The sequence below is a fragment of the Tupaia chinensis genome, unplaced genomic scaffold, assembly GCF_000334495.1.
Source record: "Tupaia chinensis unplaced genomic scaffold, TupChi_1.0 Scaffold000394_1, whole genome shotgun sequence".
NCBI classification, from domain to species: domain Eukaryota; kingdom Metazoa; phylum Chordata; class Mammalia; order Scandentia; family Tupaiidae; genus Tupaia; species Tupaia belangeri.
In genome coordinates this window covers 1,646,093-1,660,675 of record NW_006159896.1, presented here as the reverse complement: position 1 = coordinate 1,660,675, position 14,583 = coordinate 1,646,093, and the positions used below count along the sequence as shown (strand labels likewise).

The window sequence follows — 14,583 nt, the reverse complement described above, 5'->3', positions numbered from 1 at the left end:
TTCTAATGTCCCGTGTGATTTCTTTTATTTCTTGTGGATTATTTGGAATTGCATTATTTCATTTCAAAATAGGCATTTTCTCAGATACCATGTTCTCACTGATTTCTAGTTTAATTCTACTGTGGCCAAAGAACATACTTCAAGCTAATCCTTTGGAATTTATTGAGACATGTTTGATGAGCCACAGTGTATTCTTTTTTTTTTTTTTGGAGAGGTTTTTGCTATAGGGCGTGTGCGCTCACCAGACAGGCAGAGAGAGACAGAGAGAGATAGAAAGCGAGAAATCACCCCCTGGGGGGATGGCCACACCGCAATCCCTTCTTCTCCATTCTCCTCTTGGGATCTTGGGCACACACGCACATGTGCCCAGCGTGAGTTTAAGCCACCCGGTCTGGGACGTGAACTGCGGTCGACTACATGGGAGTCCAGCGACATAGCCATTACGCTAACTGCTGGTCCTGAGCCACAGTGTACTCTGAGTGCACATGAAAAGAATGGTAGTATGGTGTTAAGGCATTGGACTCCCACATAGTCTACTACGGTTCAAATCCCAGACCTGGTAGCTTGCTTTCTTGCTTTCTCTCTCATGAGCACACAGGCCCTATAGCAAATTAAAAAATAATAATAACAATAATAATAAATAAAATTACGTAAATAATTTTTAAATTAATTTTATTTTATTCATTCATTTATTTTAATTTGACCAGAGACAGAGGGAGCTAGAAGGAAAGTGAAAAAGCAAGCCATCAGGTCCAGGACTTAAACTGTGGTTGGCCATGTGGGAATGTCCAGCGCCTTAATCACCATGCCACCTGCTAACCCCGTAAATAATTAAAAAAAAAAAAAAAGCATATGTGTTCCTCGTGGCTGTTAGGTTAAATTGGTGTTACCCAAGTCTTCCATATACTTAACCAATTTTCTGTCTACTCGTGTTATCAGTTATTGAAAGAGGGCTGTTAAATCTCTGACTGTAATCGTGGACTTGGACTTTTCCTTGCAGTTTTTGCTTCATGCGTTTTGATGTTGTGCAATTAGATTCAAAAACATTTAGGATTATTATATCCTCTTGATGAATTGTGAAATGACCCTTTCTCCCTCAAATCTACTTTGTCTTTTATTAATATTCCCATTCCTGGAGACCAGCAGTTGGTGTAATAGTTATGTCGCTGGACTCCCATGTAGTTGACCATGGTTCGAGTCTTGGACCCAATGGCTTACACTCATGCTGGGCGTGTGTGTGTGCATGCCCAAGATCCCGAGAATGGAGGAAAAGGGATTGCAGTGTGGCCATCCCCCCGGAGGGTGATTTCTCGCTTTGTCTCTGTCTGGCGAGCGCATGCACCTATAGCAAAAACCTCTCCAAAACCAAACCAAAACAAAATATATACCCATTCCAGTTTTCTTTTGATTAGTGTGACTATGGTGTATCTTCCGTTCTTTCACTTTGAACCTATGAATGCTGTTGAATTTAAAGTGTTTCTTCTATGTAACATTTAGCAGAATCTTGCTGTTTTTATCCAGTCTGACTGTGTCTACCTTTTAAATGGGATATTTTTTGACTGACTTATTTGCCAGTGTACACATGCACTGGTCAGAGAGAGACAGAGGGAGCAAGCACTCCTCAGTGGGGAATGGTCAGGCCACAATCCCTTCCCTCCCCTTCTCCCTCCTTTGGAGATTTGGGACATATATGCACACACATCCAACCTAGTCTTTGAGCCGCTGGGTCCAGGACTTGAACCTCACAGTGGGCTATGTGGGAGCCAGCCCCCTTAACCACCAGGCCATGGACCAGGGCTCCCTCGCCCAAAAGAAGAATCTTACTAAACAGTGTATTTCATTTCTCTCTTCCCACCCTTTGTGCTAAGGTTCCCATTTGTTTTGCTTCTCCATCTGTTATAAACTCACAGTACCTTGTTTTATTTTTGCTTTTAACAGTTATCTTTTAAAGATATTTAAATAATAAGAAAATAGTCCTTTATATTTACTCACATAGTTACCACTTCCAGTGTTCTTTATTCCTTTAGGTAGGTCCAGATTTGTATCTGGTGTCGTTTCCTTTCACCTCTTGGACGTCCTTTAACATCCCTTGTAATGTACAGCTGATCTACTGGTGATAAGTTTTTTCAGCTTTTGTGCATCTGAAAAAGTCTGTCTGAGCGGAGCGTTCTGGGCTGACATTCTCACCTTGGCTCCTCTGTATGGAATGCTGACTTCTCCTCTTCATCACCCGATTTAAGAAATGTAGTCGTGATGTGCCAAGTTCATTTGTTGTTAACGTTTCTTGTGTTTGGGGCTTGTTGAACATTTTGCGTATATGGATCTGTCGTTTGCAATACATTTTGACAACTATTTGGCCATTATTTTTTCAATGTTTGTTTTTGTTTTGAGAGATTTTTACTATAGGATACCTGTGCTCACCAGAGAGACAAAAGGCAAGAAATCACTCCCTGAAGGGATGGCCACATTACAATCCCTTCTCTGTTCTCTCAGGATTTGGGGCATGCATGCGCATGCGTTCAGCATGAGTTTCAAGCCTCAGGGTCCGGGACTCTACTGTAGTCGGCCATATGGGAGTTCCATGTCTTAACCATTACACCACCTGCTGGCCCAAGGTTTTTGTTTGTTTTTATTGCCAGAGAGAGAGAGAGAGAGAAAACACCCTCAATGGAGCATGGCCATGCCACATCCCTTTCCCTCCATTTCTCCATCCCATCAGGAATTGGGTGTGCGTGTGCATGCACATGCACGCGCGCATGCACACACACACACACACACACCCTGCATGTTCCTCAAGCCTCCGGCACCAGCATTCAAACCATAGTTGGACAGGTAGGCTTGGGCTCTGTATGCCTAGGATTGAACTGCGCTATGGGACAAGACCCCATAATTTCTTTAAATATTTCTTTACTCCTAGTTTCATGGGCTCTGGTTATGGGTATACTAGCCTATTCGAGGCTGTCTCACAGCTCACTGATACCTTTTCTTCTTTAGTTTTGGAAATTTAAATTGCTAAGTCTTCTAATTCATTGTCTTCTGCAGTGCCCAATCTGTTTTAAAACCATCCCATGTATTTTTCATCTCAGACCTTATAGTTTCCATCAAGAGTAGAGTTGGGACTTTTTATGTCTCCAGTGTCTTCTTCTTCTTATTATTATTATTATTACTTTAGAGAGAATTTTTGCTAGAGGGCACATGTGCTTACTAAAGAGAGAGAAATCACACCCCAGGAGAGTTGGCCATGCCACAGTCCTTTCCCCTCCATTCTCCTTTCAGGATCTTGGCCATGCATGTACACATGCCTGGCATGAGTTTTAAGCCACCAGGTCCAGGACTCAAACCACAGTTGACTACATGGGAGTCTAGCGACATAACCATTATATCATCTGGCTGGTCCCTATGTCTGCAGTGTCATTAATGGATATGCTTGGTGTTTCCTTTAGCTTCTTGTGCACATGGAGTACAATTAGCGTAAGTTCGAGTGTCCTGTGTAGTAAGTCTATCACACATGTCATCCCTGGGTCCTTCTCAGCTGATGGACTTTTATCTTCATTTTGGGTCATATTTTCTTGCTTCTTTGTATTCCTGTTCACTTTTTAGTGAATTTTACCTTGTTGGGTGCTGAGTAATTTTTCTTTTTTTTATATATATAGAGATTTTTGCTTTAGGGCACGTGTGCTCACCAGAAAAACAGAGAGAGACAGACAGAAAGTGAGAAATCACCCCCTGGGGGTATGGCCATGCCACAGTCCCCTCTTCATTCTTCTCTTGGGATTTTGGGCATGCATGCACAAGCACCCAGTGTGCGTTTAATCCACTGGGCCCGGGACTTGAAACAGGATCAACTAATGGGAGTCCAGCAACGTAACCGTTACGCCATCCACTGGTCCCCCAACTGGGTATTTTTTTATTCTGATAAATATTCTTGAGCTTTATTCTGAAGCATCATTATTTGGAAACAGTTTGACCCTTGCAGGGCCTGCTTTGTTAGAAGGAGCAAGAACAACGTTGTGTCTTGGGCACTTTCTTCATTACCAAGGCAAGACCTTCTGAGGACTCTCCCTGGACCTCCCTGTGGTCAGAGAACAGACTTAGAACAATGTAGTGTAAAGTTCTTCATGGGCTCTGTGATGGTAGAACTGGTGAACACTTCACCGCATAAAGCAGAGTTAAGTGTTCCAGTGAGCTGAGCAGAGAGGGTAGGTTTTATGTAGTAACTAATTTAGTCGTTAACCAACTCCATGAAGTTAACAAAAGTGCTTCTGCTGACTGTCACACTTTGCATGTTGGATATGGAAGCTCTGAGTTAAGGTAACTTGACCAAGATCACACAGCTTGTTGGTGATAGGCAGGAGCCAGGTGAGGGTCTGGCTCCAAAGAGCCAGCTCATAAAACTGCTTCAAGCCCAGGTTGTTTTTAGTGAACAGGCAACTGGGGCTCTGTCAGGAGAAAGCACCCCATGGGGAGCGGTCAGTACCCAGCACATCCTCAAGCTGCTAGGTCTGGGGCTCCAACCACGCCATCGGCCCTGTCGTAGCTGGCAACCTGAACCATCAGGCCACAGAACTGGCTCAATATTTTTAAAATAATGGTTATTGGGACCGGCGGTTGGCATACTGGCTATGTCGCTGGACTCCCACGTAATTGACTGTGATTTGAGACCCAGACCCGGTGGCTTAAACTCACACTGGGTGCATGTGCGTGCATGCCCAAGATCCTGAGAGGAGAAGGGAGGAGAAGGGATTGCAGTGTGGCCACTCCCCCTGGGGGGAGAATTCTTGCTTTCTGTCTCTGTCTCTCTGTGTCTTTCTGGCAAGCACACATACCCTATAGCAAAAACCTCTCCAAAAAAGTAAAATAAATAAAATAAAATAATGGTTATGAACACAAGTCACCTTTGTAAAGGATGGTAGTAGTTGGTCACTCCATTTGCCTGCTGGTAAATAAGAAACAAATGACCGAAGTGTTTGTTTGTTTATTTTTAATTTTGCCAGAGGGCCTGTACGCTCCCTGGAGAGAGCGGGAAAAGAAAGGGAGAAAGCACCGCTCATGGGGAATGATTACACCACAATCCCTTCTCCATTTCTCCCTCTTTTCCAGACTTGGTAATGCATGTATACATGCCCTATGTGTTTCTCAAGTTGCCTGATCCAGGACTCAAACCACACAGTCAACCATGTGAGACCCAACCACTTTAACCATCATGCCACCAGCTGACCCAACCAAAGATCTTTATTTGTGGTCATTTACTCAGTTCAGTCTTCAGACTTATCTGCATCCTGTGCTGCGGTCCTTGCCTAAGCAGCGCAGTCTAAGGGAAGACGGCAGATGGGGCTGGGATTCAGTGTGCTCTCGGTTACCCGTAGGCCAGGGCAGACTGTTGAGTGGAACAGAGACAAGTGTTGCTAGAATACTCTGTGGGAGTGTGGCTGTGGTGTTGAACTTGATGGTGAATGCCACCCAGAAACAGCCCAGGTGGAGAGTGGAATTGCCCCTGCCACCGAGCCAGCTGGATCCCGAGACTGGAGCCTCATCTGGAGCTTGTGTGTGCACCTCCCTGCAGAATTGCCGGGCTGCATGCAGGAAATCGGCCGCCTGTGATTGGAGGGCTGGTGCTGGTTGGGATAATGAACTTGGTAGTGTCGGCAGAGGTGATTGGCCGGGCCCTGCTGCAGTGAGAATGCAGACTGGATGCTCGGGTCCTCGGCTTGGGTGATGAGCGAGGACAGCTGAATGACTGGGAGCTCGAAGTTGCCTTTGCCTCCGTGAGAGCTCTGTTTGGCTATTGCTTTTTCTTTTCTTTCTTTCTTTCCTTTTTTTTTTTTGAAAGCGAAACCTTTGAAACCATCCACCTGCAGAAGTGAGTTTTTATTGAAGACGCCCCAGCTGCTCGCTCCTCCTTGCCAGCAGCCGGCAGGGCTGTGTTAGCGCGAGCTACTTCTCAGGCCAGGCACGCCAGCAGTGCCAGCAGATTTGAGAGAGCAGGGAACGGCCCCTGCATGCGGAGCTTCCAGCCTGAGAATTCCCCGGGCTAGTCTTCCAAGCGACTGTGTAGCCAGAGACGCTCGGTATTGTGGTCACAGCCCTCCAAAGTGAGCAGTCACCACCGGCAGCGTCTGGAGGAAGCCGAGATGTTGCAGCTGCTGTGGCATTTTCTGTCTAGCTTTTTCCCTAGGGCTGGGTGCCAAGGCTCCAGAGAGGGGGATGATCATGAAGTCAGAGGCACCCAAGCTCCTGCGCGGGGAGACCAGATGTCAAGCTTTCTGGGGAAGCAGGATGGAAGGGCTGAGGCCACGGAAAAGAGACCCACCATTTTGCTGGTGGTCGGACCTGCAGAGCAGTTTCCTAAGGTAACGGCATCCTCAAGAGGACTTCCTAGTTTAGGGGCTGGTCTGGGGTCGTTTTCCTGGAAAAAAACACTAGTGATGGGGAGGGAGGGAGGACTTAATAACAAAACAACCCACCCGGAAATGGGGTCAGGGAGAAAGTGGTCGGCGGTGAAGACATCCTCAGTTTCAGTCTCGGACCTTTCCGCAGTCACTGTGAACTCTTGCCTCGCTGGGACCATGCTGCTGTGGCCGTTCAGGGAAGGGAGGTTGAGTTCAATAGATTTGCTTTAGGATATGTCAGTTTGGCTGTTGAAAGTCTTTTGAAAGTAAGGGACAAACTATTATAAAGTGCGTCCTAGTTTATCTGAATGATGCAGGGAGGGCCCGGCCAGAGGGCAAGAGAGGTTCCTTGAAAGCTGACCCACCTGCCTGGAGCTGGAGAAGGCCGGTCTTGGGGCATCCTGAAGGTCACACTCCCCTCGCCTCGGACAGGCAGAAGACCTGCCTTGACTTTGAGTCTGGGGGACGGGCTGGGCCTGGATCTGAGGAGGCTAGAGGTGCGAGGAGCGTAGCTGGTGCTCTTCTTGATGACCAGAGCCACTGAGGGTCTCCCGAGTGCCAGGGCCTCTGCCCCTTTCCCGAGTCCTGACCATGTGTGTCGCATCTGGTCCTCACAACAGCCAAGATGAGCGGATGAGGAAACTGAGGTGCACAGAGGTTAAACAATGTGGTCAGGCTTTAAAGAGTAAGAAGTTGAGCTGCGATTTAAATCCAGAGCCGTCTGGAACTTTGCCCTGGGTTACCTTACTTTCCCGTAAGAAGGTTTGTAATGAGACTAATTGAGTTCCCAGGGCTAGAAAGGAAATCGGCATTTGGTTGCAGTTTCTTCTGCCTGCAGTAGGAGTGACCTTGTCCACCTCCTGAGCTGTGGCTATTTTGAATCTTCTCCTTTCTCAGGATAAAAAGCAGAAGGGGAGGAGATCCTGCCCGTCTGTGTTTGGCACGTGTAGGTCCTGCAGAAATGTTTGTGGGATTGAATTAGCAATTGAAAGGAGAAATGTTCTCTTGGCCTTTGCTAATAATCGGGAGGGACTTTTGATGGGACACCTTTCGCTGTCGGTCAGTGGTATTGAGCAGAGCTTGGTCTGTGATGGGCTCTCCCCAGGTGGCGGACTCTCAGGGTCTGTGTCGTGCCCGATGTGCGTGCTTACCGCGCTGTGAGAGGGGTCGGGTCTACCTTTTGATCATTCTAGACAAGATTGGAAATGGCAGGGGTGCTAGCTTTTTGCAAGGAACTTCTGTCTACAGACCTACTTACCTTTTGCCCGAATTAGCCGACTGCCTTTTAAAATCACCTATTTTTGTATTTAATAACTAACTGTTCCATTATCCCAGCCTCAGGCCAGCACCCTGGCCAGCTGTCCCGCAGGGGTGGCCTCACAGTTGGACTTTCTGTTCTAAACAGCTCAGTGCCCAGCCTGCAGAGTCCAGAGCCCCACACCTCGTACTGACTCTGTTGCCCAAGAGAGTGGGAACTAGGTTAGTTTGGTTTGAAGAAAGACAAGAAGCACATCTGAGCAGCGTAGACCCCGCAAGAGCGATATAAAGCAAGAATTTGGAACAGTTTACGCAGGGCCGTCCTCCCGTGCATGCCCAACCGCGTCTGGGGCTTACGATCACGGGGATGTCAGGCCTGGCCTTGCCCCTTTTCTCAGGAAGAGGCCTCCAGAATGTTTTGGAAACACTTCACTTCGGTTCTCAGGCTTCTTGGCATCCCAGAAGCCCTATTCTGTTCCGCTCTTACTTCCTCTGTGTCTATATCTGCCAGTGACCCAGGTTCCTGTGAGCTTTTATTCTGGACTGTTCCGGTCTTCCCCTTTATCTTTGTCTTACAGTTAACCTGCAGTTGGAGAAGAAAGCCATTACTCTGCAGTGGGAGGTACCCTCAGGGCATTCGAGCTTTCAGATCCCTAGGGGCCGTCTTCTCAGAAGCCCAGAGAATTCTGCTCCTTGTGTGTGTGATTGCCAAGGGTAGGCAGGTTTCATTGGAAACCAGCTATGCTGGGCTGTCATGGCAACCCCGATGTCAAATGACTCTGCCGCCACAGCAGCAAATGAGGTCTGAGTGTGGGTGGGGCTTGAACTGCCGGAAGCTGGGGAGGCTCCTTCACATCCTGAGATCTCTGACTGGGACTATGAGTCATGGCCACGGAGGGGGTGATACTTCCTGACCTCATGCTCCACTCCCAAAGGCGTTGTACCTGCCCGCTCTTACTCATGGTATTCCGGCCGGGGTGGGAGTGGCACCTGGATTTTTTGGCCCGTGGCAGAGTAGTAGGACCAGGAAAACGTGTGGTGTCATTGGCACATTTGCAGGTGAGAGGATGCGCAGACAGGAGCTGCTACTTGACAGAGTAGGTGAAATCCGATGCCACTCCAGTCTAAGGGGCCTGGGGATGTCACCATTGCTCCTGAGTAGGGTCGCAGGAGTGGGCATCAGAGGAGCGGAAACGGGAACAGATCTGGGTCACGCAAGTGGGATAAGTACAGAGGGCAGGGAACCGTGGGCTCCGCTGCCTTGACGCCGGCACCTTGGAGATGAGAGCCGAGTGAGACGTCAGGAATGACCCCGAGGCGGGCTTTCGTTCTCCCCGGGCGCTTCTCATGTACCTGTCCAGAAGGGGCTCGGAGACAGGTTTTGCTTGAACTAAGGCTAGGCTTGCTCAAGTTACACCTTTCCCCACACACCTGCCCCCTGCCCAGGTAAGGTATTGTGTTCTGTAATTCTCAGTGTTCGGCTCATAGGTGTTTTTGAGAACCAAATTCTAAAACCGGGCAGTGTCATTTGGGGCGCTGTTCTGAGTGGATGTTGTAACAAGGCCCTGGCCCAGGATGTGAGGCCCAGCCCTGCTGCTCATGACAAGATTAGGGACTTGGGAGAATCAGGTCATCGCTCTGGGCCTGCTCGTCGACCCAGGGATTAAAGAGATGATCCCAGAGCCCCTCTGGCCCCACCACCTGCAATTCCAGGGATCAGGTGCTTGCCTTGGACTCTGTGCCTAGAGATCGGCTCATTCAGGAAGAATGCCCAGGGTCTGTGAAAATGGAGTTCTGAATTATCTGTGGATGGGTGGCTTAGATAAACACTAGTTTACGCTTATCCAGTCAAACCATTTTGTGGGGCGCCGCAGCAAAGTAGAACTCTTGTTGGGATAGCGTGGTGAAGCGTCGTCTTCTAGAGCACACGCAGCGCACCTCGGAGACCGTGTCCTGACCCCGAGACGTCCTGACCCCGAGAAGGTGCGCGTAAAGGAATGAGCTCGGCTGTGACCAGAGGGAGTCCTTGGCCTTTTCCCCCTAGAAAATCGTTGCTTTTATTTAATACTACTTTAGTCACTTCTCCGCAATATAGAATGTGGGGTTCGCTTTTATTTGATATTGTTTCAAATCTCTTCTCAGATTCATTTCACAAATACGTTAAAACTCAATGATACCATTATGTTTACTAGAATTATTTGAAAAATATTAGAAAGAAAGTCTCTTCAATTGGACAATTTATTTTTTCAGTCAGAATACTTGCTATTTTGGGCCAGCCAGTGGAGGGGTGATTGAGGCAGTTGGATCCCACATGGCCGACTACATGGTTTGAATCCTGGACCCGGCAGCTTGAAAGAAACACCAGGCACGTGTGCATATGTGTGTCCCCAAAGTGTTGACAGGAGAATGGGAGAGGCATTGTGGTGTTGCCATCTCACTTTCCCTCTCTCCCTCTCTGTGTCTCTCCAGTGAGCATATGTGCCCTGCAACAAATTTAAAAAAAAAAAAAAAAAAAACTTGCTATTTTATATCGGAAGAACTATAGTTATCAACAAAATGAATATTAAACTCTTTTAACTATAAAATGTGAATTTCTTTTAAAAATAATGTTTAGGAACCTGCAGATGGCATAATGGTTATGTCGCTGGACTCCCACGTAGTTGACTACATTTCGAGTCCTGGGCCCAGTGGCTTAAAACTCACACAGTGTCGCCGGGCGCGTGTGCGTACATGCCCAAGATCCCGAGAGGAGAATGGAGGAGAAGGGATTGCTGGAGGAGAAGGGATTGTGGTGTGGCCATCCCCCCTGGGGAGTCTCGCCTCGCTTTACGTCTCTCTGTCTCTCTCTGTCTGTCTGGCGAGCACACACACCCTATAGCAAAAAAAAAAAAAATACTCTCAAAACTCACACAGTGTGCATGTGCATGCACACCTGCCCAAAATCCCAAGAGAATGGAGGAGAAGGGATTGTGGAGTGGCTAACCCCCCAGAGGGTGATTTCTCACTTTCTGTCTCTCTGTCTCTCCGGCAAGTACACGCACCTTATCGCCAAAATCTCTCTCCGATAAAATAATAATGATAATAATAATTTTTAAAACAATGCATTATCTTGTTCAAGTGCATAGGATACCCTGACAACTTATTTGCAGGTGCTCAGAGAAGCACGTCCTCGACAAGGTTGACTGTGTGTTTGTTGGGGTCTCAGAAGCCCGCTGAGCTGATTCACGGCTTTGACAAGTGCTCACCTTCTGTGCTCAAGGCAGCCGGAGGCCAGTTCTGGGAAAGCAGGTACAGAGATCTGGGCAGTAGCCTCCTGCCTTCAAGGCCCCCAACAGTGGAGATAAGTTGCGTGTAAAAATAGCTCCAAAGGCGATCGTTCCGGATTGGGTTTAAGAGACAGCTGAGTGTTACGGATTTGGTGGTGGCTGAGCAGGAATCTGCCTGGGTAATCTAGTGCCAGCTCATCGGATCTACCCTGGTGGCATTATGCAAGATCTGTTTTTGTTCTGTTTTGATTTGTTTTAGGTTTTAGTTCTAAGGTACATGTGCTCACCGGGAAGAGGCAGAGAAAGAGAGGGAAAGTGTGAAGTCACCCCCCCTCCAGTGGGATGGCCACGCCACAGTCCCTTCTCCATTATCCCCTCTGGACTTTGGGCACCCACACACACACATGCATGCCCAGCGTGATTTTTTAAGCCGCTGGATCCAGGACTTGAACCATGGTCAACCATGCGGAAGTCCAGCACTTTAACAACCATGCCACTTATTGGTCCCCCTAAGACCTGTTTTTATAGACTCATGATCAGAGCTTTCTCTCTTTTTTTGTGTGTGTGTGTGATTTTTACAAATACTGTTTATTTTCATGAAGCTGGTATTGGTGATGTCTATTTAAAACCCATATCCCAGGGACCAGCAGTTAGTGTAATGGCTATGTTGCTGAACTCCCACATAGTCGACCGCAGTTCTAGTCCCGGACCCGGTGGCTTAAACTCACGCTGGGCGCATGTGCGTGCGTGCCCAAGATCCTGGGAGGAGAATGGAGGAGAAGGGATTGCGGCGTGACCATGACCCCTGGGGGGTGATTTCTTGTTTTCTCTCTCTCTGTCTCTCTCTGTCTTATTGGCAAGCACACGTGCCCTATAGCAAAAATCTCTCCAAAGAAAAAATATATATACCAGGCCAAAAAGTACAAATAAAATAAAAAAGAGCAGTGTTCTGTTGTATACACTTCTGCATGAATAATTTAATTAACTGCTAATGGAAATGAAAACTTTTCTGGGATCTTCTGACAAGATTTTTTAAATCTTAAAAATGCATTGTCTTTAGGGCCAGTAGGTAGTGTGGTGGTTAAGGGCACTGGACCCCTCCCACATGGCTGACCCTGGTTCCAGTCCCGGACCTGAAGATTTGCGCGCTCTCTCTCTCTCTCTCTCTCTCTCTGTCTCTTTCTGGTCAAATTAAAATAAATAAATAACATAAATAAAGTTTGAAAATAATAATAATTCTTTAGAAAAATGCATTCTCTTCAGTGAAGCCATCTTTGGAGTTAGATAACATTCTCCATATCTGTCATCTTGACCCCAATCTGATGTTCCTTTTCTTTTTGGTCCAGACCCTCAGATTTTAAACATAGTTTTAAACTAAGGAAAGGTCATTTTTCCACAGTTCAGTTATCTGAAAAACTTCCATCTCCCACCGGAAGTCCTAGCCCAGAAGCGAAGCCATCACACTGAACTTCAGGGCCAATTGGACAGCCACTGTGAACTCTCGCATCGGCCCTCTTATTTGTCACCACGAGCCTGAAAATGCAGACTGCAGCTGGTGTCCTTTCTGCTCACACGTGAGACTTTAATAGAGGACAAAGCCTGCGCAGGGGACAGAGCTCGAGGCCAGAAATCAGCACAGTGAAGCAACCGACTACAAAGACCCAGGGTCGGGGAGCCGGTGCTCAGCTCCACTTTGAACACTACATTACAAATGAACTATTTTTAAAAATAAAGATTGAGGGAAAAGAAAATGGAAATCGAAACCATTAAATGACGCCTGTTTGTTCCTGATGAACTTCAATCTCATCTTCCTCTTCCATTCCCAGTTCTCGTGGAGGATGATTATCAGTAGTTCTCTGACCTTCCGAGAGAAACCTGAGTTCAGTGGAACTCGCTGTCTTTGACAGTACAACTCTCACTGCTGTCCTGTCCGGCAACTTTTAATGTAACGTAAACGCCTTCCTTTTTCTCCCCGAGGCCTCAGTTGAGGGTGACCGACCTCCTGGTTGGTCACGGCGGTAGTGGCTTCCCCTGGGGGTCTCCGCACAGCCGCTGTCTCAAGTAGGCAGGACCTCCCTCCCTTGGGGTTTCAATCAGATCTCTTTGAAAAGGGCCAAAATGTCACGTAACATGTTGTGATGTCTGTTTTATAATGTGCCTAAGTACCAGCTTCCTATTCTAAAATCCTCTTTAAAATTCCCAACTGAAAGCGCGTAGGTGAGTTAGGGAGTGCTTTTCCCGATCCGTTTTTATCCCTCGGGTGGCGAAGGATGGAGTCTATATTAGGAAGAGGAGCACTGCCGAGGGAGCAGGGGAGAGGCCCAGCCGCTCCCATCTCCGTGACGTGGTCTCTTCCTCCGCAGCACGATCTGGGGAAGGGACAGGCGGAGGACGCAGCCTGCCCTGAGAGGGTCGTCCTCCAGTGAGGACCCATCTTTCTGGGCCTAGACCTTCTCTCAGTCTCCCCTGCAAGGGTCACTGGAGAGCTGTGTCGCCGCAGAAAGGCCAGGGACTGTGTGGTGTTGAATCCTGGCAGCAGGGCCTCATGTCTGAAACCAAGTTTTGTGCTTCACGTAATTTTAGGGAACTTAAATTTTAAAGGCTTCCATATAAGAACACTGAAGTTCTAGGCCAGGAAGCTGCGGCCCTACTGAGCTTTCACGTGAGCCCTTCCCAGGCTGCAGTGTCCTCTCCCCGCCCCCACCGAGTCAGCGCCTTGGCTCCTCTGCCACCCCCAGGTGAAGCCCGCAGGGGGCCGGGTGGTCCCTCAGTGTTCCCACTGCAGAGTGGCCTGGAAGAGGCGCCCGGGCACTGTGTGTGAGCAGGCACCGTGTTCGAGCGGGCACTGTGTGCGAGCGGGCTGTGTCGGGCTGGGGGCTCACCAGAGCGCAGTGACCAGCTGTGCCTGGAAGGCCACCTGTGGCCCCGATGCCAGCCCAGGCCTCAGCAGCTGCAGCGGCTTCCCTGGGAGCCAGCAGACTCCGACCTCACAGCTAACCTGGCCCCTGGTCAGGCATTGTGCCTGCCTGCGTCCACCGATTTTTCCGTTGGGAATGATTTACCAGGCAAGAAAGTTGTCGTGTTTTGTGACGCATTTGGAGACCTTGTATGAAAACAAGCCGTTGGCTGTTTGTTCACGCGGAGGGGTTGGCACCAGGGGTGAAGGTTTGTTTGGGCCGGGCCCTGCACCCTCCGGTCTCCAAAGAGTTAAGCCCAGGGAGTGTGACGTCAGCCCCGGCATCCGATCTTTGGCTCCTGCGGGAGCAACCTGATGCCGCTCTCCTCGGCCCGTGCTCATTGGCTGCTGGCAGCGCTTACCGTGGGCGGGGTTGGTTTTTTTTTTTCTTTTTTTTCCCATTTAAGTAAAAGGGCAGGGCCTGAGCAGCCAATGACGGCGAGACCCGGTATATCTTGTGCCAGTTTCCCGGGACAGACGGCGTCCCCATTCTCAGCAACGCCGCCAGAACTTGCTCCCGGCCACCATGCTCTGCCTGTGCCTGTATGTGCCGCTCATCGGGGAGGCCCAGACCGAGTTCCAGTACTTTGAGTCCAAGGGGCTGCCGGCCGAGCTGAAGTCCATCTTCAAGCTCAGTGTCCTCATCCCCTCGCAGGCGGTCTCCACCTACCGCCAGTGGAAGCAGGTCTGTGGGGACACAGGGACGTGGGCCCCC

General features: G+C 48.7%; 1 protein-coding gene across 5 annotated transcripts in view; it reads left to right on the top strand.

Moving 5' to 3' along the window:
* The first annotated feature begins 6,106 nt into the window (after nucleotides 1–6,106).
* SLC25A25 (solute carrier family 25 member 25) overlaps nucleotides 6,107–14,583 on the top strand; it is a 22,874-nt gene continuing 14,397 nt past the window's right edge. For 2 of the 5 annotated variants that reach the window (XM_006154046.3, XM_006154044.3), the window contains exon 1: nucleotides 14,286–14,553. In XM_006154046.3, coding sequence (XP_006154108.1) covers nucleotides 14,395–14,553 — 159 coding nt within the window. In that variant the 5' untranslated portion in view covers nucleotides 14,286–14,394. Of the gene's footprint in view, nucleotides 6,351–14,285; nucleotides 14,554–14,583 lie in introns of those variants that run through there. The other 3 variants (XM_006154042.3, XM_027774026.1, XM_006154043.3) reach the window with 3 other exon arrangements.